The sequence below is a fragment of the Capsella rubella genome, unplaced genomic scaffold (assembly GCF_000375325.1).
Source record: "Capsella rubella cultivar Monte Gargano unplaced genomic scaffold, Caprub1_0 scaffold_1, whole genome shotgun sequence".
Taxonomy (NCBI): domain Eukaryota; kingdom Viridiplantae; phylum Streptophyta; class Magnoliopsida; order Brassicales; family Brassicaceae; genus Capsella; species Capsella rubella.
The window spans coordinates 15740835-15763688 of NW_006238923.1; the positions used below are offsets into that span (position 1 = coordinate 15740835).

Genomic DNA, 22854 nt, shown 5'->3' on the forward strand with positions numbered 1-22854 from the left:
GAAAGATAATAGGAGGGAACATTTTGTGTTATAACCTTTTTTGTAATATTTACATAATTAGACTTTTGCCATTTGAATAACTAACAAAAATTTTAAATGAAGTAATTAAATCACAATAAAATCGTAAAATTGGAACACTAATATTTATTACATTTAACAAGATTTCCTAAAAGTTTTTCTTAATAAATCAAATATCTCTCAAATGTTTGTATATGATCTCATTTTTTTTTAACTTATATTATTATATGAAACACATGTATGATAAAAATACAATTTTTCCTATATGTTGCAATCTGAATTTTTGAAAACAGACGTATATTACTCAATCGATAAAGAAAAAAAAAATTATGTACAACGTCCACATCAGATAGAAAACTTTAGACGAAACCATTACGTATAGGATTAATATGCTTCAAAGAAAAAATGAGCAGGAAGCTTGATTCCTTAGGCGTCTAATCTAAAAGTTTTATTCAGTTTAATCTGGTTTTTTATTTGAGAAAATTAAAACCTTTAAAATGTTCTAAAAATTATAATGTTTGAAACTCTTAAAAGGTTCAAATATTAGAAATAATTAAGCTTTTATAGAATGATTAAAATATTATAAAAAATGAAAGTCTCAAAAATTTAAGTATTATCAATATTTAACTTTAAAAAGTTTAAAATATAATTATATTTTATATAAATATGATTGAGTGAGTTTGAGTTTACATAAATATTATTATATTTTACTTATGGGTTGTTTACACACGAAATATTTTAGTCTAAAATAAAATGAGTTATATGAAAGAAATTATTTTATTATTTTGAATATTTATATATTTAATTAATTTGATTAAATTGCGATTATATTAAACCAGTTGTTATGTAGTATCCCACGGGTTAAATAATAGATTTACCAATCAAAATACAATTGTACAATTATAAATACTTAAAGATTAATTAAAAATACAACTTAAAATATATAAAAATAGTTTCAAAAAATTGTCTTGCGGTATACTGCAAGTTAAGTCTTAAAATTAACAATCAAAATACAGTTATACAATCTTAAACACTAAAAAAAACAAACAAAACTAACAAATGTAATTTGAAATATAATGTTTTTGATGAAATTGGAGCAATAGTTTTTCGCATATACGACAATTAATCATTTAAAATTTTATAACCGACTTAACAGAATAATTTAAAATTATTGAAAGTAAGAATATGTTTTTCAATTTTTTTCTTGAAGTGGTCTTTGATTTTGTATATCTTTTCTAAATAATATAATTTCACTATATAGTCTTTAAAATATATATTTTATCTTTAGTTGCATGGAACTCATATTTACAAATGTCCATATTTTGTACACATTCTAAGTGTGGAATATGTCATTTATACCCACAATCATTCTCAAAAAATTATAAAACTGTTTGTTCACTTTTATTACCTTAGTAAGACATAATTTTTTTTCTTAATTTCTACCTTTTCTGATATAGCAAGAAAAGAAATAGAGAAATTAAATATTGAGTTTTATCCAAAATTAAATAAAGAAAGCAAATAATTGGTTGACACATATCATTTAGATATTATTTGTAAAGCAAAAAAAATATTCAAACATTATACTAAGAACTTCATCGGATCATGTAGTTTATCATATAATCGATCATACGACTAGGAGTTTCCTTATAACAATTCGTTGGGGATAATTTTAGAAAATACAATCAAATATTCATGGCTGATAGTCAAACCTCTTAGAAGGAGAGCTATTATGTATGTTGAATTGAGTGGTAAGATTCTAAATATCATCATATCATTAAACTAAGTTTTAAAGGTCAATCAACATAAAAATGTTGAAATCGCTTGATTTTATTAAATTAAGGTTCGAAATTTGAATTTTTAATAGATTCATGTTGGTATTAACATGTATTATAGATTGGATGTGAAAAAAGCTGTCAGAAATTTGTTTGAGTTGATTTAGATAATTTTTTTGTACATACTTATATGTATAATTTAATTTAAAATACCTTAGAAAAATTTCTTATAAAATAATGCATAAATTTCTATAACCTTTAATAAAGTCTTTGAACAAAAAATTGATTTGTCTAAAATTTCAGATATGTTTCCAATTAATAAACATTTTTGAAAAAATCCAATTGTCAATAGTAATAACAAAAGCAAATAAGAAATTAAAACAATCATAATAGCAATTTGACTCCATTTACCGTTGTCTTTTAATCTTTACAGTCTTCTTTACAAATGATCTCTAATCAAACCCGTCAACATCAAGTTTTCAGTATTTTACTAAGATATGTATAATTCAATTTTAAATTACATAAGATTTTTTTTTATAAAATAATGTAATAATCCATTAAATCGTTTCCAATTCTTGTCAAAATCTCAAATAATTTTTTTGAAGAAATCCAGTTGTAATAATAACCAAAGCAAAAAATTAATTAGCAAAATAAATAGTTCTTCATTTTCTTCCATAATCCTATTTTAAGCAATTTACTAATTTCAATTGAAAAAAACAAAAAAAAAACATGAGCCGCGCTTATTAGAGTCTTTCTATTTATTTTTTTCCTTTTTAATTAATTAATCAATTAAAAAAATAAAAAAACTCTCCGTCTTCTCTTTTTCATCTTCTTCCTCGAAATTATTGCGGTTACTGTCGTCTTCCTCTTCCTTCCTCCTCCTCCCTCCTCTCCGTAAAATCGAAGCTCACGGCGGCTACGATTACATCATCGGAGAGGTGGTTGGTGGTGGTGGTTCTTATTCAACCTCCATTTCCGGGAAGAGAAGCTTTAATTTCATCGGAAGAAGAAGAAGAAGAATCTGAATTTTACAATTTTTGAGCTTCCCCATGGATTTGTCGCTTTTGTTGGTACATTAATCCTCTCTTTTTCTCGTTTCTCAATGTTTTCTCGAACTCTTCATTATAATGCCGGAGAAGACGGATCCATGCTCTTTTCATGAAATTGGGGATTTTTTTTTATATATTTTATTTGTTTGCTACTTTGTTTTATTCAATGAATCTGAGACATCTCTGTTTCTTTTGAAAAGCTTATTCATTTACAGTAACAAAGCTGAGAAATTTCTGGGGGAGCTGATAAATTCAGGTATGTTTATATATATTCATAAATTAGGGATTTTTTTATTTTAAAATTTGATTAGGTTTGCTCAAATACTTTTGTTTTGTGTGTAGGAGTGTGTTAGCAATGTCGTTTAAGAATATAGTAAGAGAGTTTAGGGTGAAGAAGAACAATAAGTATAAAGGTATTGGTAGAAGAGGGAAGAGGTCACATATTGCACCTGAAGGATCATCTCTGTCTTCTTCTTCTTCTGTGACTAATGATGGTTTGAGTCAGAGCATTTGGGTTGATTTGCCTCAGGAGTTGCTTCTTGATATTATTCATCGGATTGAGTCTGGACAGACTCTTTGGCCTGCGAGGAAAGATGTCGTTGCTTGTGCTTCGGTTTGTAGGTCGTGGAGGGAGATGACTAGAGAAGTTGTTAAGGTTCCTGAGGTTTCTGGTTTGTTGACGTTTCCTGTTTCTTTAAAGCAGGTTAGTTTTGCATTCTTTTGAACACTCCCATTGGAGAAGTTTTTGAATGTATCATTGTTATCTAAAAAATTTGGTTTCTTTTGCTCAGCCTGGTCCTAGAGATGCTCCAATTCAATGCTTTATTAAACGGGAGAGAGCTACTGGGATATTCCGTCTCTATCTCGGTTTAAGCCCTGGTTAGTTTACTAGCTATACACCTTAGGAACCTCTTATGAATTGAGCTTGGACTATATTATATCCCTCCTTTCTCTGTATGATTGCAGCTCTTTCTGGTGACAAGAGTAAGCTGTTGTTATCCGCAAAGAGAGTCAGGAGGGCGACGGGTGCAGAGTTTGTTGTATCCTTGTCTGGGAATGACTTCTCAAGAAGTAGCAGTAATTACATAGGAAAACTGAGGTAAAGTCTCGTTTTTTCTCGTCGCCACCTTCACTGATATGTATTATATCATCATGTCCATTTAATATGAGTTTTGATTGTGTGTGGACAGATCCAATTTCCTGGGAACCAAGTTCACAGTCTACGAAAACCAACCTCCTCCGTTTAATCGAAAACTCCCACCATCAATGCAAGTTTCTCCATGGGTGTCATCAACATCTAGTAATTACAACATAGCTTCCATCTTGTACGAGCTGAATGTCCTGAGAACTAGAGGTCCAAGAAGAATGCAATGTATCATGCACAGTATCCCAATTTCAGCAATTCAAGAAGGCGGCAAAATCCAATATCCTACCGAGTTCACAAACCAAGGAAAGAAGAAGAAGAAGAAGCCGCTGATGGATTTTTGCTCAGGGAACCTAGAAGGAGAATCCGTCGTTAAAGAACCATTAGTCCTGAAAAACAAATCTCCGAGATGGCACGAACAGCTCCAGTGCTGGTGTCTCAATTTCAAAGGTCGAGTCACAGTTGCCTCGGTGAAAAACTTCCAGCTAGTGGCAGCTGCTGCAGAAGCAGGGAAGAACATGAACATCCCAGAAGAAGAACAAGAGAGAGTGATATTACAATTTGGAAAGATAGGCAAAGACATTTTCACTATGGATTATCGTTACCCGATCTCTGCTTTTCAAGCTTTTGCCATTTGTTTAAGCAGCTTCGACACGAAGCCTGTCTGCGAATGAATCAAACATATCAAAAATATCAATCATATATTCTTCTATTTTGCAGCTTCTGTGGTTTTAATGTACATACTTTTCTTTCCCTCTTGGAGCAATCTCAAACAATCAGATCTTTCCTAATCCAACATTAATTTCTTCTTAATTTTTTAATTAAAAGCAAATTAAACTTCTGGTTTAGGTAAGGTATGTCTTAGTCTATCTTTGGAAGCAATGAGTCATCCATCACATCACCTTCCTTTATTACATAAACCCAAATCCATGTTTCTGTGTTCTGTCTCTGTGTTCATTCATTTTCCAAAGAATGAGAGCTTTTGTGAGAGGGTTACTAGCAAGAGCTTATGAAATCCCAAAGATTCAGAGGAAAGTAACGGCCGGGTTTGGTTGCGTAACTTGGCCTCCGCCGCCGGAGAAAGGGTTGGAGAATTTGACGGTGGCGGATGTGCTCTCCATAAAGGAGACAGACTTCAATACGTGGATGTCATGCCGAACAAACGACACCGTCTTTGACGCGGTTAAGAATGTTCGTCCAACTCCTTCCTTGATTGAATCATCACGTTACATGCATACACCGATACACGTATCTCTCTAGTAATAATTAAGCATGTTTAAGTTTGGTTACAAATCTTTAACAGTGATTAACTACTACACGTTGTATATGTCTCAGTTAAAATAAGACAATGTTTGACATGTTATGTAATAATAACGCTATTTAAGGACATATGTTTGTAACGTATGTCATGCATTATGCATACACTTTTTCTTCTCTTAATTATAGTTTTTCTTTTTTTTTGGGTATCAAACAAAAAGCAGATGGCAAAGCATAATATTGGATCGTTGGTTGTCTTAAAACCTGGAGACCAGCAAAATATTGCAGGCATAGTGACAGAGAGAGGTAAATCGATTCGGGCTCGGTTATAACAAGTAAACCGATCAGACAACATATAAATTAGGTTCAGTTAACCATTTGGTTTAGTTTGGTAGAAGATTACCAAATTAACCAAAGTTATCGATATAATTCAAAAATATATAATTTACCTATATTTTAAAATTAACCAACACATTCGGAATTAACTGAAATGATCCAAATTTAATCGAGTTTATACTAAAAATCCAAAATATTCGGTTAATTTCAGTAACAAAATAAATAACCTAAACACATACCTATTTTGGTAAACGATTCAGTAACTTTGAGTGTCCACATGTATTTATTTATTTTTTTCAATTTTATAACTGAATCTAAAGTACATATTGATATAATCTTGATTGTAAAACAGACTATATGAAAAAGATCATTTGGGCAGGAAGATCATCAAAACTTACAAAAGTTGGAGAAGTTATGACTGATGAGGTTAGTATCATTAAAACATAGACATTCTTAAGTTAATATCTTGGAAAATTTTATTGATCGAGTGAAACGATTTTGTGGGAATTACTTTGGCCAGAGTAATTTGATCACTGTTTCTTCTGGAACAAACATAATCAAAGCAATGCAGCTTATGTCAGGTAACTACAATGATCCCACTTAAACCAAAATTTTCTTTTCAATTGTCATTGTTTGAATTTTTAACAATTGTTAATGTTTTACTATAAAAATGATGTAGACCATCATATAAGACATGTACCGGTGATTGACGGGAAGATAGTAGGACTGATCTCTATGGTTGATGTGGTTAGAGCCATTGTGGACCATCAAAATGGAGAGCTCAAACGTTTGAATCAGTTCATCAAAGGAGACTATTACTAGCTTAGATCAATCCACATAAGAAGAATTGAAGATGTCTAGCTTCTATTATATCATTAATAACTATGTATATACTATCAGTAATGTACATATCGTTTCACATATCTAGACTCCAATTCAGCATAATTAGGTCCAAAATATCTAAATTTCATACAATAAATAAAATACGTGAATGTAAGAAATTAGCATCCATCATAAAATTTATGTGATCTTTGATGAAAATAGGTAAAAAAAATTATGCGTTTATTCTAGCTTTGGAATTTCATCGGTTTGATGCGGTTCCTAATAGTGTTGCTTTACTTTTGTTCCGTAGAATTGCGTTTCCACGACGGGTTTGTATTTGATTTTGTATTTGGTTTTATGATTTGAGTTTGTGAGGGAGATTTTTCTTCCTTTCCATTAAAAAAAAAATATATTGTATTTCTCATGTCTATTTTAGTTTACAAATATTTTTAAATTCCGAAATACCTATCACACAATGGACTTTGATTCATCCCAAATTTAATCTTTATAAAAGTTAATAGAAACTTAAAATTGAATTTAGGAATTAACCACCGAAATTTTTTCATATCATCGCAGTACTCAAAATTCATATCCTGTATTTCATCGGGAATAGTTTGGGTGACTATTTTAATCATCAAAATTGCTCAATCTGATAGCCTCTACTCGAACGCACCAATATTACCCTAAAAACTTACTGATCACCTTAGCAACTGAAAACAAAACAAATATTGTAGATTCTAAGTTAAAAAAAAAAAAACTCAAAAAACAACAAAACCTACACAGAATTATTTCTGAGACCAAAACAAAAGAATATACTAATTTAAATTTATTGGGTTCCTGTTGACAAAAAAAAAAAAAAAAAAAAAAATTTTATTGGGTTCCTTAATGGGCTAAGAGTCCAATGGGCTTAACTAAAATAATTATAGGGTTTAATTTTTTCTTCCTTTTTTTTTTTTTTTTTTCGGTCTAAGGGTTTTTGTATTTTCGAAGCTTCTCTGTCTTTCTCAATCTGCGATTCACCATTTCTCTCGTCTCTTCTCGTCTCTTCAGAGCTCGTTGATTCATCTTCTACCTTACACTGTGTTAGTACCTCTTCTCCAATTCTCTCTGATTATATTGTGTGTTTGATTCGTTTTTTCTACGATTCTGCGTTTTGGTTTTGACTACTTAGGTTCGATTCATTACACGCTTGGATCTGAGATTCTGCTTTTAGTTTTGGCTTTGATTCATGATTCCGAGCTTTTGTTCCTTTAGATTTGTTCTTCATTTGTTTGATGAAATTTCAGATTTTGGAATATTTTCTCTACAAGAATTGAGTTTATAATTTTGTATTAGTCGTTGTCAATATCAAAGAAAAGTTTAGGTTCTCTCCTTAGTAACATTGTGGCTGTAGCTGTTACAATGGACTTGTCTTGATGATTAGTCACCACTGTGATTGTTTTAGATACATTTTACAAACCTCTCATTGTCTAATTGTTAGTGTTTCGTGTGTTAATCTCAATGTTCTTCATTTCTCTTGTTGGGTATATTTGTTAAAGACCAAGGGTTGAATCAATTGGTGTAAAGTGTGATTTAAAAGCGTATTCAGGGTTAGTGTAGTTGAAGTAGCTCTGTGGGAAGGCTTGGTTTTGTTGATGCAGATTGATTGATTCTTGTTTTTGGTTTCTGGTTGTTTAGTTGGTTTGAGGGAGCCATGGGGAGAAAGGCTGGGAATTTGTACATAAACCCGAAAAAGCTCGGGAATATGGCGAAACCGTGTATGAAGGAAATGGTATCGTTCCTCAACTGTATGGCGCTTAACCATATCAAAGATGATAAATGTGAGAAACAGAAGCAACTCCTCAGTGTTTGTATGCATGGCCAGGTCAATAACTTTGCATTTGCACCGCGTTTAATGCTTTTATTTGTCACTACTACTGCCTTTGCGGAACATTGAACTTTTTCCTTTTTGTGTTTTCTTGAAACCCTTTGCTTTGCAGACAGATAATAAGAACAAGTCTTGGGGAAACATTAACTACCATTTGCAGAGGCTAACCCGTGGAAGAAAGTAATATAAGCATGGATACTGTAAAATGTATCCATGGATATCCATGAAAGAACATAGACCGGATAGTTTCCGTTGTTGATCTCTTCATTTGTCTCTCTGTTCTTTGGAGTATTCTATATGTACAAGTTGTTGGCTTCTAGAAGACGAAACATTGGACACATTGTTCACCAAAAGAAAAGGTTTTTTTTTTGGGTCTCTTTGTTTTGCAATAAACATGTCTTCTGAGACAAAGCAGAGATGATATGCTTAGCTTTGTTTAGGTTGGAATTGAGTCATTCAATGGTTTTGGTAACCACACTTAGTTGGATGTTAGTGTCGTTGCTGAATTGTACGTTTAAGTTTCACTTTTGTTATTCTCAACTTGAATGGTGTGTTAGTGTATTTGAATTAGGTGTTAGCATTAGTGGGAAAAAGTCTTATACAATAAGAGTTCGCGTGAGGTACAAGTGAATGCAACAGAAGAGTTTACATAATTTTTTTGTTGATAAAACCATTTTAAGCATATTCTTAAGATAAATGTTTGTTTCACTCTGATCCCGGTGCTTTCTCCAAACTGCCAGGATGCCTTATAGACATAAAATAAATTTGGTTAGTGATGATATTACATAAGATATCAGTAAATTTTGGTAATACGGTAGTATGTTTAATATTTTTCAAGCTTTTGAAAAGGTTAAGAGTTATGAATTTTAAACTTTAAGATTAATTGGTTATGAGTAAGTTATATAGTATAGATAGTTTTTTTTCAAAGAAACAAAAACCCAAAAAATATTTGATTTTGGAACCCTAATATAAAATAACCAAATTCATACAAAGGTTGAAATATGTATCAGAAAATCAAATTTTTCTTTAATACTTGGGCAAACCATTTGATAACTAGTTTCCTTTGATTTTAGAAAACCTATTTTTGTTTTTGAATTTGAATGGTGAGAAATAGACTTTTCAAAGAAAAAAAACACTTAAAAAAACAATTGATTTTGGAATCCCAAATTCCCTACATTTTAGAAAATTGAATGGTGAAAAATAAACCTTTCAAACAAATAAACATAAAAACCACTTTAAAAATAATTGATTTTTTGGAACCCTAATATGAAAAAAGTAAATTCTTACAAGGTTTAAAAATTATACCAAAATTATGAAATCTCAAAATCAATTTCTGTTCAAATACATATACGTCAAGGAGATTCAGAACTGAAAATGAAACTAAATCAACTCAAATGTATCGTAATTTATTTAACAAAACTAGATGAAAAAAAAAAAACAATTCAATCGATAATTGTTTTGCCACAAAACATTTGAGGTTAAGGCACACAAAATACAAAACAAGTCACCTGATTTTGCTAGTAGCCCAATCAGCCCATGTCTTGGCTCCTTGAGCAGCCTCTCCCACGCTGCTTTTGAGACTCGAGGCGGCAGCCTCGGCCGCTAGAGTCACCTCATTGGTCGTCACTTGCATCGGAACCTCTTCCGCCTCAACCCTTGTCATAACCATTGCCACAATAAAGATTATAGCAAAGAATTTGACTTTCTCCATTTTTGCTTTTCACAATTTGCACCTATTAGAAAATTTTAGAATATTATTACTATTGATTTACAATTTTTGTTTCAAGAGAAAATTTTGTTAGATTGATTAGTCTTCTATATGGCAAAGGATCTACTATTTATAGAGATATAAGCACAATTAAGAAGGAAAAAAAGAGCGGCATAGTTTTGTTGTTAATTATATTATTTGGTTATCTAAAACTTGGTGAAAATTTAGAGAAATAGCGTACTCATTTTCAAATATATCTATTGAATTTTACTAGAACCAAGTTTTTACCCAATGATCAGTAAGTTACCACTCACTAAGAAATATTTTCACAAGCACAACCGTAAATATTCAACCATTGAAGTTGTTCGTTTCACCGCCGCAGGTTGTTGCGGCTGCGGTAATGACGTTCGTTTGGTCACGCCATGAGCTGCATTATAACGTAGCAGCAAACGCAACGTTCTGTGAAAAAAAATTTGAAACGCCAGTTTTATTCAACGAGGGCGATCAAAATGTTCCGTTCAATTTGGAAATTGACAAAAACACCCTTCCTTTGTTAAATGTTTACAAAACAACCTAAACCTAACTTGGACATAACCTAAGAGAAGAAGAAAAAGAACGAAGCGGCGAAGAAGAGAAGAAGAGTTCTATATTCAATTTCTCTGCTTCACTGCTCTCATCTTTGTTATCTTGGTAAGCTATTCTGCATCTTCTTCTATAGTTTTCTCAATCTCTGTTTTAGCATGGATTGAGATTAGTTGATTGTGTTGTTTTGATGGGTTTTGCTTTGATGGATTGAGATTAATTGATTGTGTTGCTTGTGTGGCTACAGACCTCGGGTTTTATATCTGAAATATTTTCTAGAAACTTCCAAAAAGGAGCCATTTGAGAACTTGAAGTAAGGCGTGTGACCCAACGCGCCCCCAATTCTTTCTCTCCCGAAAGTTTTCTTCTGTTACAAATCCAACTCCGCCGCGTTTGCCTCTCCGGTGTCTGGTTTCGACCGGCGCTGCGAGAGGGCTCTTGGTTGCTATTGTCTTGGTTCCACCCTTGCACTTGAAGACTTCAGAGGGTTGAATCAGTTCTGTTTCTCGTGGCGAGTGTTGAAGGTCCGCCGTGCGTGACGGCCGGTCTCTCCGGTGACTGAAATCTCCTGTTCTCTACCTCCTCTGCTTGTAGACAGTGTTGGACCAAGGTGGAGGCTCAAATTTTTAGTCCTAGCGTCTCGCATCTCAAGCGGCGGAGCAAACTTAGGTTTGTAGATCTATTGTAGTTCGCCTTCTTCCTGGTGATTCCGGTTATCGAGTGAGCTTCCTTAGGCTTTGCCGTGGTGTCGCTTCTCTTCTTTGCCCAGTTTCATTTTTTCCAGGATTTCTCTTGGTCTAACCGCCGCGTTTTGGCTCGTGTCTACCGGAGTTTTGGGTGTCTCTGTGTCGGGTTGTTCGCCTTGAGGACAGCTTACTCCCACACGCCTGAAGCCTCTGTCCACTCCGTGCGTGTCGATGTCGTGTGTCTGAGTTTGAATCGAGAGGTTTTCTTTGGCTCTTTGGATGGTTTGCCATTCTTGGTTGGTGTTGTTCATCGACCTTCTGAGCCTTTGATGCCTCAACCTCTCTTTTCTAGCCCTCCTTCGCATAGGTTTCAGAGCTAGGTCTCATTTGGATGCTTTTTGTGTCATTTTCTTCGTTGAGCCTTGACATTTTAGGAGAATCATGTCTCTGTTGGCATCTTCTGCTTGAGGACAGTGGCAGAATTATTAAGAGTGTGTTTTCTTGTGGCTGGTCAAGCTCCTTCGTCGAATCAGATGCTTAATGGCTCCTTTTTGTAGCTGCAACGGTGTTTGATAAGTTGAGGGCTTAGTTACCGGTGGTAGCTAGTTCCCCTCTCCTTTTGAGAACTCTGTTTGTATTTCAATCCTTTGATTTAGTTCAAGGCTTGTTCTTTGTTGTGGCTCCCTGTTGTTATTGCTTTTGTTTGAAGATTGCGTTGCTTTGCGTTCTCGCCTCTTGCTTGCGTCTTCTTGTGCTGTAGAGGAGCTAGTAGGGCTAATGGCTTTTGGTGTGGTTGTAAAACGTGTTATTTTGCTCTGCTGACTTTGGGGGATGAACTTGGTAGAGGGAGCATGCACCACTTGGTTAAATTGGCTTGTGAGGTTCCGTTTCTGAGAAAGCTCATGGCTCGAAACAAAGAATTAATCTCACATGACGCAGAGAGAGTATGTGATCGATGATTTGGAGTTTTCACCGTTGACGGCTCAGTATCGGACCTCCTGCGAAAGGCTTCTAGAGCAATTTTTTGTCGTATCAAGGTGTTTACAATTTGCAATTGCCCTTCCTCTTCTGCATCTCATATGGGGAGGACAACAAAAACGTCATCGCTTCATCTTGTTACCATAGCTTCATTGCTTGGTTGAGCAAATGGACCGAAATCTTGGTTTTATTACCATCTTATGCTTCCATGTTTTTATCTTTTTTGCCATGGAACCATATGTATAGGTTTCAATTTTTATGATTGTAACCTAAACTATTTTCATTTTCAATGAAATATTTACAGTTTAGCAAAAAAAAAAAACTAGACAGCAAAATCTTTCCATTGATATAAAGATAGTGAGAAGTAAATAAATTGCAGATCTTTTATGAGAAAATAAAATACCCAACATTAAAAGTTTGAGAATTTTTGAGAAATACCCCTTTTGGTGTACCCCTTTTTTAAAATACCCCTTTTATCTATCCATTTTCAAAAATACCCCTATCTAAATATAAAAAATTATAAAGTTTTATATAGTTTATAAGGTACTTCTATATAATAACTACTACTGGGAGATTCGATACAAATATTTTAATATGTTTTAAATAGTTTTAAATCGTTTTTATAAGTTTTATAAGGTTTTTAAAAGGGTTTATACAGTTTTTATAAGGTTTTTATATGGTTTTTATAATTTATTTTTCTGCTATATATGAAAGTTATATAAAGTTTTATACACATATAAAGGTAATTTGTGTATATATTTATAAGCTTACATACATATTTGGATAAATTTCAATATTTTTAATAGTTTTTTTGATAAAGTTTGAAAGGGGGTATTTTTAAAAAGAGGTATATGAAAAGGGGTATTTTTGAAATTCTCCCTAAAAGTTTTTAAGTTAATAAAATAAACTTGTATATATTTAATTTTAGTTATTTTTTTGTTGTCAACTTTTAGTTATTTTAACGAATATAAATTTTAATTTTTCGGTTACAGAAAATTGAAAAAATAATTATGCAATTTTTTTTGGTAAATATTATGCAATTATTTTTGTTGCTGTAAGAAAAAAACGTAATGCAATTATTTCAGATTTTGTTTTTGCTTTTGAAAAATACCACCTCGATTTCATCTGCCGTCTACCAAGCTTTTTCCTTTTCTCCGAACGTTCTCTCCTCTCAGTCCCTCGAACACCGCTGCTCTCGCCGTTGACTTCCACCATTGACCCCGACGCCGTCGTTTTCGCCTCGCCGTAAAATGTAACTCCTTCAAATTAAGCTCAGCTCTTCTCTTAATTCTAAGTTCCCATCTGACTCTTGTTATCTGTTTTTTTGATCAATTTTGAATTCAAATGTGAGCAAATTTCATTTTTCTTATACTCTTTGGATTTGAGTAGTTCGGCGGAGAAGACAATGGTGACGGAAGTTACGGAGACTAAGCGTTGGTGCGTCGTCACCGGTGGTAGAGGATTCGCAGCGAGGCATCTTGTGGAAATGCTCATACGTCACGAGATTTTCCACGTCCGTATCGCCGATTTGGCTCCGGCGATACAGCTTGAGCCTCACGAGGAGACTGGGCTTCTCGGTGAATCAATTAGATCCGGTCGAGTTCAGTACGTTTCTGCTGATCTTCGGAACAAATCTCAAGTTGTCAAAGGTATTTTTTGGCTTTCGAATTGAATTTTAGTTCAGTGATTTTGGCGATTTTGTTTCTGTGTTTTGGTAATCTGAAGATGAAGTTGAATAGGTTTTGAGGGAGCAGAAGTGGTGTTTCATATGGCTGCTCCAGATTCGTCGATTAATAATCACCAGCTTCATTACTCAGTTAATGTTCAAGGTTTGAAGATACTTGAATCTTTAAATCTCTCTCTGTTTAGAACTGAAAAGGTTTGTTAGTGTTAAATGTTAATAGCAACTTCCTTGTGGTAGGGACGACAAATGTAATTGATGCTTGTATTGAGGTTGGAGTAAAGAGGCTAATCTACACAAGCTCTCCGAGTGTCGTGTTTGACGGTGTCCATGGTACTTTGAATGCCGATGAATCAATGCCGTATCCACCTAAGGTCTTTTTGATCTTTGTTTAGAATTTGATATTGTTTACAGGATTAAGTGTATGTTTTGATGCATCATTTGTTTTTGTTGATTTTTTTTGAGATTCTGTTTACTGAGTAACTCCGTTTTGTTTTCAGCATAATGACTCGTATTCAGCAACTAAAGCTGAAGGGGAAGCTTTGATATTAAAAGCGAATGGAAGAAATGGACTACTCACTTGTTGCATACGTCCTAGCAGTATATTTGGTCCTGGTGATAAATTAATGGTTCCATCGCTTGTTACTGCTGCCAGAGCTGGGAAATCCAAGGTTGGATATATTTTTCTTTGTTTATCTCTTTGGATTTTTAAATGCTATCTATTTCCCTTGTGGTCTATTATGCTCTTGTCTCTCCTTTATAAGTGATGGTTTCATTAGTCTTACTACTTCCATGACAGTGTGCGTAATCCATGAACATGCTAAAATGAATAAATAGCTAAAAGATGCTTTGTCTCATGTGTCATGTCTTCGCTTTTCTAGCACATTCAATAATTTAGTTTGCGCTAATGATTCATTTTGCATTCTTTTTTGTGCAGTTCATTATAGGTGATGGGAGTAACTTCTATGATTTCACTTATGTTGAAAATGTTGTGCACGCCCATGTCTGCGCTGAGCGAGCACTAGCATCAGAAGGAGAAGTATGTGCAAAAGCTGCAGGCCAGGTATTTGTTTCAATTGTAACATGTTGTAGTTATCTATAGTATCATAGTGGTACTATGTTCTGCCGCTGTTCTTATTTTACTGTATATAAATTACCTCTTTAAGTTATAGTCCTGTCTGTTATAATGTTCTGAACTGTAATGAATGAAAGCATTGGGGAAAGTGAATGAATAAGATACGCAGAACCTTATCTGCTCCTTAGGGAATTAAGAGAGTCAGAAAGTTGGATGACAGTTAATGAAAGCATATATACGAGTTTGGCCCCAGTCTGGTAGTATTTGGACATTTAAATTTTCCTTCTTGCTTTTCTTGGACTTAGTTTGGGTTATAAGGTCACATACTACATGTAGGTTGTAAAAATGTGTGGTAATTTTCAAAAGTAAACTTCCGCCAATTTCTTAATAGAAGTTCATCTTTTCGTATGCTAGTTCGGGAATGTTTATGATGTATGGAGATCATCAATGTATTAATGCTACATGAATGGCTTTGCAGGCATACTTCATTACGAACATGGAGCCAATTAAATTTTGGGAGTTTATGTCACAGCTTCTTGAAGGACTTGGCTATGAGAGGTATATTTTCTGTAACAAAAGTTACAAGAAGGTACTTCCACTTGTTGGAGTTATCTATGTCTGCTGTGTTGTTAGTCGTAGTTAGATATCTCGTTTCCTTTCTTATCTTTTTCCTACCCAACACAAGTAAAAGAAATTTCCGAGTACGCTTGATTTATGTTATCCATGATGAACTAATAGAAGTTGGTAAATTGTTTTATGTTATACAGGCCGAGTATAAAGATACCTGCAATGCTAATGATGCCAATAGCACATCTTGTGGAACTGGCATATAAATTACTGGGACCATATGGAATGAAAGTACCAGTGCTAACACCTTCTAGAGTTAGGTTACTCTCTTGCAACAGAACTTTTGATTCTTCAAAAGCAAAGGATCGTTTAGGCTATGCTCCTGTTGTCCCACTTCAGGTTTATACAATCTTTGCTTTAATTTGAGACTGAGATCGATATATTTTCTGCTTTTGTATTGCTTACCCTTGCACTTTCATTGTTTGTTTCCTAATGCTAGGAAGGTATAAAAAGGACAATAGATTCGTTCTCATACTTGGCTGCTCAAAATCAACCCAAAACAGAAGGTATGTATATTGCAATGTCTCTGGATTTTTTTTGGCTTTGAGATAAAATCATATGACAACTTCAGTGAAGGTGGCAGAAGTCATACCATTATGATTGTATGCTTAGGATTAAGAGGTTTACCATCCGATCTGAACTGAAAATAATCAATGCGAAAACCAAACCATGTTTAAATATGGTTTTATCGTTGTAATATTTGATCAAAACCTGAACCTGATACAGAAACTGAAATCAAACCGAAACTATCCATATTAGATTAGATTAGGTACTAAGATTCATGAAGAAACAAAACATAGAAACCGAAATCTTGGTACCACAAGTAGACCACGCTAGTAAGTAATCTTGGCTTACATACTGAGAAAGTCTTATGGGTGGCATATGATCCTTTTGCAGTTACTGATACTACAATTCAATGGGAAAAGCAGACTCTCATTGCCATAGTCATTCTGATTACTCTCTATCATAACTTTGTTGCAACTGCGGGATCTTCTTCCGTCATAATAACTGCTCTTTCCAAGGTTTTGTTGGTATCATCAATCTTTTTATTCATCCATGGCCTTTTACCAGAGAAAATGAAAATGTTTGGGAGCAAGAAGAGTAACTAAAGAAGACTCAAAACTTGAGCTCTCGCCTTTGCATAAGGTAACTGCTTAATTATTTTTTTCCTCTCTACATTGATTGATACACACGACTCCTGCTGTGTAGATGGATGTTTGGTTGTTCTGAGTCGCGTCGTGTATTTTACACTTTTGTAATTTGAACTCTCTAACAGTCAAAAGTTCGATTACTCTGATACCAAAATTTATGAATCTGTTTGGATCAATACTTGTGGCTGTCTGCTGAGTCTAATCAACGGCATATTTTTGGTATAAACGATCATCAAATCTGGTCATCCTCAAGATCGAATCAAAATGTTAAAGATAAGATATATATATTTTTTAAGCTCTATGTAATTATATGGTTCAATCAATATCATAAATTAGATAAGATTTTTTTTTGTAAATATCAAATTCAGAGTAGTTGAAGGAAGACGTAAAACACAACATTCATGTTTCTAAAACTTTTCTTTCTAAAAATGTGTGTTAGTGTGTACACCTATGAATGTTCCTTGTTAAAATCTTAGGAGAGGAAACTCGCAAAGGAAAATAAAGAGCTGAAGGAGAAAGGTACGTACATTTTTTTAGTTTCGAGTTTTATAATGCTGCTATTTAATTTCTAGTATAAAACGTAAACATGGTTTCTGATTAAGAAGAGTTTTGGTGAATATTGCAAGTGGCTTGGAATGGGAGCAACAGTAGCATCATCACAATCAACGTTCATCATCATCAGAAGTGAACATAGATGACGATGACAATATATGGAAGTGGAGACTGGTTTGTTCATTGGACCTCCTGAGACAAGACAACCCAAGAAAGTCCCTCCTCAAATCTAGTCTCACCACTTCACAATGAATGTATCAACAACTACCAACTATTTCATTTGCTGTATAATATTTTCGTCCAAAAAGTCTGAGATATTCAATAATTTCTGAACATAGTGTATTAATTTATTCTTTCTCAAGCAGCTAAACTTAAAAAACAAAAATAACCTGTACAATACGTTTCTATCACTTGTAGTTGTATCTATTTGTACCAAATGAAAGACTTTATAAAAAAACATTGTGGTTCTATTAGATAAACTGATTTGGGAGAAAAATTAAACAACTCCAAACCACCACATTAGTTCAAAGGTTGCCATTGAAGGGTTTCTCCAGCAAACATAGGGACGATCTCTCCGAAGGAGAAGCTGAAAACGTCTGGAACCTTCCATGGATATTTCTTCAGTGTGATCTTTGATGAGTTTCTCGGGAGGCCATAGAAATCAGGGCCATTGAAGCTTGTAAAAGCTTCCAACTTGTCAAGAGCACCAGCCTGAATGTTAAAGAAGTAAAAGCTATGAACATAAGGAAACCCCAAACTGGGAAGGTAAATTGTCTGAAGTTACAAAGTTTACCTCATCAAAGACCTTGGCGTATAAGGACAAGGCAACAGGAGCGCTGTAAATACCAGCACATCCGCAAGATGATTCTTTTCTACTCCGTTCATGTGGAGCACTATCTGTACCGAGGAAGAATTTCTTGCTTCCACTAGTTACAGCTTTAACAATGGCTTCTCCTGTACAATGAAACAATGATCTTCAGAAAGCTCTGAAATAAATGAAATCTTAAAGTTCTTAAGGAAAGTGACGAACATACGGTGCATTTCTCTTTTGAGAACCGGAAGACAGTAGTTGTGAGGTTGTAATCCACCTTGGAAAAGGGCATTTCTGTTCAGAAGGAGATGTTGTGGTGTGACTGTTGCACCCACAGACCCTATAATCAACAAAAGGGCATGAGTTAGGCAGATTAATATAAATCAAAAGACAAGAAATTAAAAAGAACATAGTTACAAAACCTTCTTTGCAAGATTCAACAAAATTCACAGCATCCATGGTAGTAATGTGTTCCATCACAACTTTCAGCTGTGGAAGGCGTTGAATCAGAGGCTGCAGAACTGTATCAATGAAGATTTTCTCGCGGTCAAAGACATCAATACTAGGATCTGTGACCTCTCCGTGAACCTAACCAAAACATTTCCTCAGACAAGACAGTATAAAAGACAAAAATACAAGTCTTCTGTGCTGTGATCTATTTACCAGCAAAGGCATGTTTTGTCTGACCATCTCTTCTAGTGCCGGTAAGCATTTTCCAAAAAGGTCTGTGACACCATCTTGGGAGTTGGTTGTTGCTCCAGCAGGGTACAGCTTCACCGCATAAACCACACCACTTTCCCCTAAAAACGAACGGATATATAAGAATAAACTGAACAGTCGCAAGTAGAATCTCAATCTGAAAGATGAAAAATGTAACTGACTACTTTGCAACATGATGGACAAAAGCACAGGTTGTACTTACTTGCAAGCCTGATCTCATCAGGTTGAGTTTTGTCTGTCAAATAAAGTGTCATAAGTGGATCAAAGCTAGTCCCAGATGGCAAAGCTTTCATGATAGATTCCCGGTAAGTAATGGCAGCTGCAGTAGTTGTAACAGGCGGCTTCAAATTTGGCATCACAATCGCTCTCTTAAAAGTACTCGCACTATACACATTTACAGACACCATTAACCATCAAATACAACACAAAAATCAACGAAAAACATTAAGATTGTAAATTGAAGATCTCATACATAACAAACAAGCAGTGTTCCTATATAAAACACCAACAACAACCAAAACAGTAATGTGAAAAAGACACACATCCACAATTATACTCAAAATTGCAAACCAAAGGAAAAAACAAAAAAAATTGCAGGAAGTTATATGACCTGTGAGGAACAACAGCCTGAAGAAGATCACTGTCACGGAGATGAAGATGCCAATCATCAGGTTGAGTGATTGTGAGTTCCATTCTTACTGCTCTTGGCTTCACTCTCTTACAAGATCGGTCAAACTTCAGCTTCTGAGATCCAAATCCCTAAACACAGGAATATAAACTTTTACAGATGCACATGGAGACAACTATATGCTTCTTCTGCATTTAAATAAAATCAAAAATTGTGTCACGTGGATTGAATAAAAATTGGGTAAAAATTAAAACAAAGACTCAAGCAAGAGTGAGGAAGAGGAGACACAGTTCCGTACATATACACTACAAGGAGAAACCAAAGTCTTTATCATGTCAAATCTCAAGGCTTTGCAAGATTTTCACCTGTTCCAAAGGGCAATAAGACAAGACAAGACATTCAACAAGTGAACAAAGCATTGGTTCGATTTTTTATACAAGCGCTGCCTTCTACAAAGTTTCGATCTTTCTTAGAAAAAGTCATTAATTAGACTCGACCTGAGTTCAAATATATTCGAAATAATGCAAAGGAAAAGCTCATACATACCAGATATGTGAAGCTGGCCTCAAGCGAAGGAAGAAGAAGAAGGAGGCCACTAAATCAGAATCGATACGTATTTTCTTCTCTTTCACATTTTGGATTTTTCAAACCAAAAACAAAGTTATAAAGCAACAATTTTCTTCTTCTTCTGGTTGTTCTCATATCATGTTATAACACTACCTTAAACTCTCTATTCTACATTATCAAACCAGAGGAGAAAAGGGTTCTAAAAGATCTAACCAGAGGAGAAAAAGGTTTTAAAAGAGTAATCAAAGGAGAAAAAGGTTTTAAGAGAACTAACCAGAGGAGAGAAGGGTTGCCTCTGATCTCTTTGGTTGCTTTATAACAATCGCTGAACTGCCCTGTTACAAACCAAAACATCAAAATTAGCTAAACAAATGGAAGCAAAGCAAACACAAACTAAAGACGTTCTGCTTATAACAAGGCTTGCCAGTTCTTAAGCAATGTGGTTGATCTGAAACAGTCTTATTTCATTCAGAGCAAGAAACACATTTTGGTTAAGAACAAAGCATCAGTTTTATGAACAAACTCATAGCCAAATCAACAAAAGAAGAAGAATTTCACAAGGGAAAACAAAGGACACACAAAGAAACATTAGTACATACATGATCCAAATCTAACTTAAACGCATAATAGTCTTCAGGAGAGGGAAGGAAACAAACTCAGACATCATCCAAGGCTACTTAAAACGATCTCTAGAGCTTGAATCCAAAATCGAATTCTCATAATCCAAAATGCAACAACGAAAGAGATTGAATCCAAAATCGAGTTTTTAGAAGAAGACTAACCAAAATCCGTAAAACCCACTTCGAAATCGACAATATAAAGCTCAATCTGTGACCAGTAATGGCGGACAAAGAAGACTCATATGCAAACAACAGAAACTGACGAGTTTGTGTTTGTCTTCGGAATCGAAGACAATGGAAGACGAAGCAGCAATGGGTTTCAATAAGCTTAGGTTTCAATGGTTGTAATTTGAACTCTCTAACAGTCAAAGTTCGATTACTCTGATACCAAAATTTATGAATCTTTTTTGGATCAATACTTGTGGCTGTCTGCTGAGTCTAATCAACGACATATTTTTGGTATAAACAATCATCAAATCTGGTCCTCCTCAAGATCGAATCAAAATGTTAAAGATAAGATATATATATATATATTTTTAATCTCTATGTAATTTATATGGTTCCATCAATATCATAAATTTAGTCTCAATTTCATTTTTCCAAGAAACCATTCTAATAATTTCTTAAACGATGATTGGAGTTTTTTGTTTAGTATACAGTTTTATAAATATGTTATTTGGGTTTGCTTCATATAATACAAGTTTGGAAAATTTAATCAATTTTGGGTTCAAGTAGCCTCATTACAAAAAAGGTTCAAAAAATTTCAAGATGTTTTTTTTTTTGTCTATGGCGCAGTGGTGATGATATTTCAATATGGATACACGTCCAGTAACCATATACAATACATTTCAATTTCAAGTCAAGATTTATATACATCGACCTATACAATAAAACCCATTAAATTCAAGTCTCACAAGAAAACATTCAGATTCTTCCCACTCCACGGCTCATTAAAAAAGAGCACCCAAATTGTATGACATGACATCTAAGGGGTCACTAAGAACCCAAAACCTTTCAAGCTTTAGCCTAGCTAGATCCAGTTCATCTCTTCTTAGTGTGCTACTCCGTCTCTTCTTCATCTGATGAATCTGAAAAAGAAATATCTGATTCTGATTCTTCTATCTTCGGGTAAATGGCTTCATAGATTTCTGACCTGAGTAGCTTTGAATCGTTAACATTAAGATCTTCTACATAGTCTGCAAAGGCGTAAAACCTACTAGAATCGTCTACAAAGACGTGGACTCTACTAAGATTGTCGACTGCCTCATGGTATTCTCCAAAACCTTGTATTTCAACACGTTGGAGAACGTTCTTTTCGGGATTGAAGTAGAAAATATAAAATGGTTGTCTAGATTTATAATCAGCCATCGACAAAACGATTTCACACACACGCAACTCGACGGTGTCATCAGCATAGGCATTATAATAAACCAAACCTAACTTTCCCATATAGTTTACCAATTCACAAAAGCTTTCCGGGTAAATAAACTCGAATTTTTCAGACCTAACATCAAAGCAAACTATCACAAATTCACGTAAATCCTCAGACGTGTCACCTAAGTAATACAAAACCCCATTGATGCATATCCCTTCGCTCACATTCTCATGTGTTAAGGAACATTTTATCCTTCTCCAACTCATTTCTCCACTTCCTACTGTCAGAATTTTATGGTGATCATAACAAAATGGGTAAGACATGAACAATACCTTGTACTGCTTGTCAATAGGATCAAATCCCAAAAAGCTATACGTCCTTCTGTACCTATACAGAATAGGTAAGGTTGCATACCTTCCCGTTTTAGGGTTAAATATCACAGGCACTCCATCGTAATCCCTCGGCTTAACCCTCATACCAAACAAATACATCAAACCCCCGACATAGCCACAAGAAAATTGTCGGTCAGTACGACGATATGTGAGGGAACTTTTGATGAAATTCAGCAGTTACTACAAGGGACGACGATGAAGACTTCTCATAAGGACTCTGAGGCAACGAGAAGATGCTCCAAACACCATTATTTTCGATGGCTAATATGAGCCGCGGCTGAGCCAAGGACCTGGTCAGGAACAAGTCAGTGAAATATGGACTACGAAGCATTGAACTCCATAGCTTCGACACGCAATGAAACCTAACGATCGACTTTGCAGGCAATCTCAACAAAATCTCGAGGATAAGTTCTGTAGGGATGAAATCTGAATCCAT

The 22854-nt window shown here is 34.4% G+C and overlaps 7 protein-coding genes and 1 pseudogene across 15 annotated transcripts; 5 read left to right on the forward strand and 3 right to left on the reverse strand.

Moving 5' to 3' along the window:
• Positions 1–2650: 2650 nt before the first annotated feature.
• LOC17897409 (tubby-like F-box protein 6) lies at positions 2651–4693 on the forward strand. 2 transcript variants are annotated; one of them, XM_023776896.1, is made up of 6 exons: positions 2651–2860; positions 3040–3095; positions 3185–3542; positions 3631–3718; positions 3806–3938; positions 4030–4693. In XM_023776896.1, the coding sequence occupies exons 3-6, from the start codon at positions 3195–3197 to the stop codon at positions 4655–4657; spliced, it is 1197 nt and encodes a 398-aa protein (XP_023632664.1). In that variant the 5' UTR covers positions 2651–2860; positions 3040–3095; positions 3185–3194; the 3' UTR covers positions 4658–4693. The 2 variants fall into 2 exon arrangements, with proteins under 2 accessions (XP_023632664.1, XP_006304986.1); XM_006304924.2 differs by having other exon boundaries at positions 2652–2860; positions 3182–3542.
• On the forward strand, positions 4686–6560 carry LOC17900925 (CBS domain-containing protein CBSX3, mitochondrial). Its single transcript, XM_006305595.2, has 5 exons — positions 4686–5174; positions 5465–5546; positions 5929–6002; positions 6097–6157; positions 6256–6560. The coding sequence occupies exons 1-5, from the start codon at positions 4956–4958 to the stop codon at positions 6396–6398; spliced, it is 579 nt and encodes a 192-aa protein (XP_006305657.1). The 5' UTR covers positions 4686–4955; the 3' UTR covers positions 6399–6560.
• An 815-nt stretch (positions 6561–7375) lies between these two features.
• LOC17898218 lies at positions 7376–8642 on the forward strand. Its single transcript, XM_006303382.2, has 3 exons — positions 7376–7480; positions 8076–8262; positions 8378–8642. Exons 2-3 carry the CDS (start codon positions 8092–8094, stop codon positions 8447–8449), a joined length of 243 nt encoding a protein of 80 aa, XP_006303444.2. The 5' UTR covers positions 7376–7480; positions 8076–8091; the 3' UTR covers positions 8450–8642.
• Positions 8643–8918: 276 nt separating this feature from the next.
• On the reverse strand, positions 8919–10023 carry LOC17899348. Its single transcript, XM_006303776.2, has 2 exons — positions 9774–10023; positions 8919–9010 (listed from the first exon to the last, which is right to left on the reverse strand). The coding sequence occupies exons 1-2, from the start codon at positions 9974–9976 to the stop codon at positions 8971–8973; spliced, it is 243 nt and encodes an 80-aa protein (XP_006303838.1). The 5' UTR covers positions 9977–10023; the 3' UTR covers positions 8919–8970.
• A 350-nt stretch (positions 10024–10373) lies between these two features.
• On the forward strand, positions 10374–11830 carry LOC111832424 (annotated as a pseudogene).
• Positions 11831–13335: 1505 nt separating this feature from the next.
• LOC17898596 (3beta-hydroxysteroid-dehydrogenase/decarboxylase) lies at positions 13336–17690 on the forward strand. 5 transcript variants are annotated; one of them, XR_002835356.1, is made up of 12 exons: positions 13336–13471; positions 13609–13868; positions 13959–14048; positions 14141–14274; positions 14401–14571; positions 14838–14963; positions 15454–15533; positions 15743–15941; positions 16042–16108; positions 16500–16748; positions 17193–17272; positions 17380–17690. XR_002835356.1 is itself a non-coding variant. In XM_006307478.2 (10 exons), exons 2-10 carry the CDS (start codon positions 13625–13627, stop codon positions 16709–16711), a joined length of 1323 nt encoding a protein of 440 aa, XP_006307540.1. In that variant the 5' UTR covers positions 13336–13471; positions 13609–13624; the 3' UTR covers positions 16712–16931. The 5 variants fall into 5 exon arrangements, 2 of the variants coding, with proteins under 2 accessions (XP_006307540.1, XP_023644937.1); XR_002835355.1 differs by having other exon boundaries at positions 17230–17272; positions 17380–17666; XR_002835357.1 differs by having other exon boundaries at positions 13337–13471; positions 16674–16748; positions 17230–17272; positions 17380–17666.
• LOC17897048 (dihydroorotase, mitochondrial) lies at positions 17633–21138 on the reverse strand. 4 transcript variants are annotated; one of them, XM_006305021.2, is made up of 10 exons: positions 20814–21138; positions 20306–20366; positions 19763–19829; positions 19447–19595; positions 19039–19220; positions 18780–18916; positions 18539–18704; positions 18340–18456; positions 18099–18259; positions 17633–18016 (listed from the first exon to the last, which is right to left on the reverse strand). In XM_006305021.2, the coding sequence occupies exons 3-10, from the start codon at positions 19796–19798 to the stop codon at positions 17825–17827; spliced, it is 1140 nt and encodes a 379-aa protein (XP_006305083.1). In that variant the 5' UTR covers positions 19799–19829; positions 20306–20366; positions 20814–21138; the 3' UTR covers positions 17633–17824. The 4 variants fall into 4 exon arrangements, with proteins under 4 accessions (XP_006305083.1, XP_023644941.1, XP_023644940.1 ...); XM_023789173.1 differs by having other exon boundaries at positions 19447–19652; XM_023789172.1 differs by lacking the exon at positions 19763–19829.
• On the reverse strand, positions 20301–22854 carry LOC111832425 (F-box protein At1g47340-like). The gene is given in 3 exon segments (XM_023788740.1): positions 20301–20366; positions 21789–22569; positions 22571–22854. Coding segments are annotated over 3 exon segments (1131 nt in total).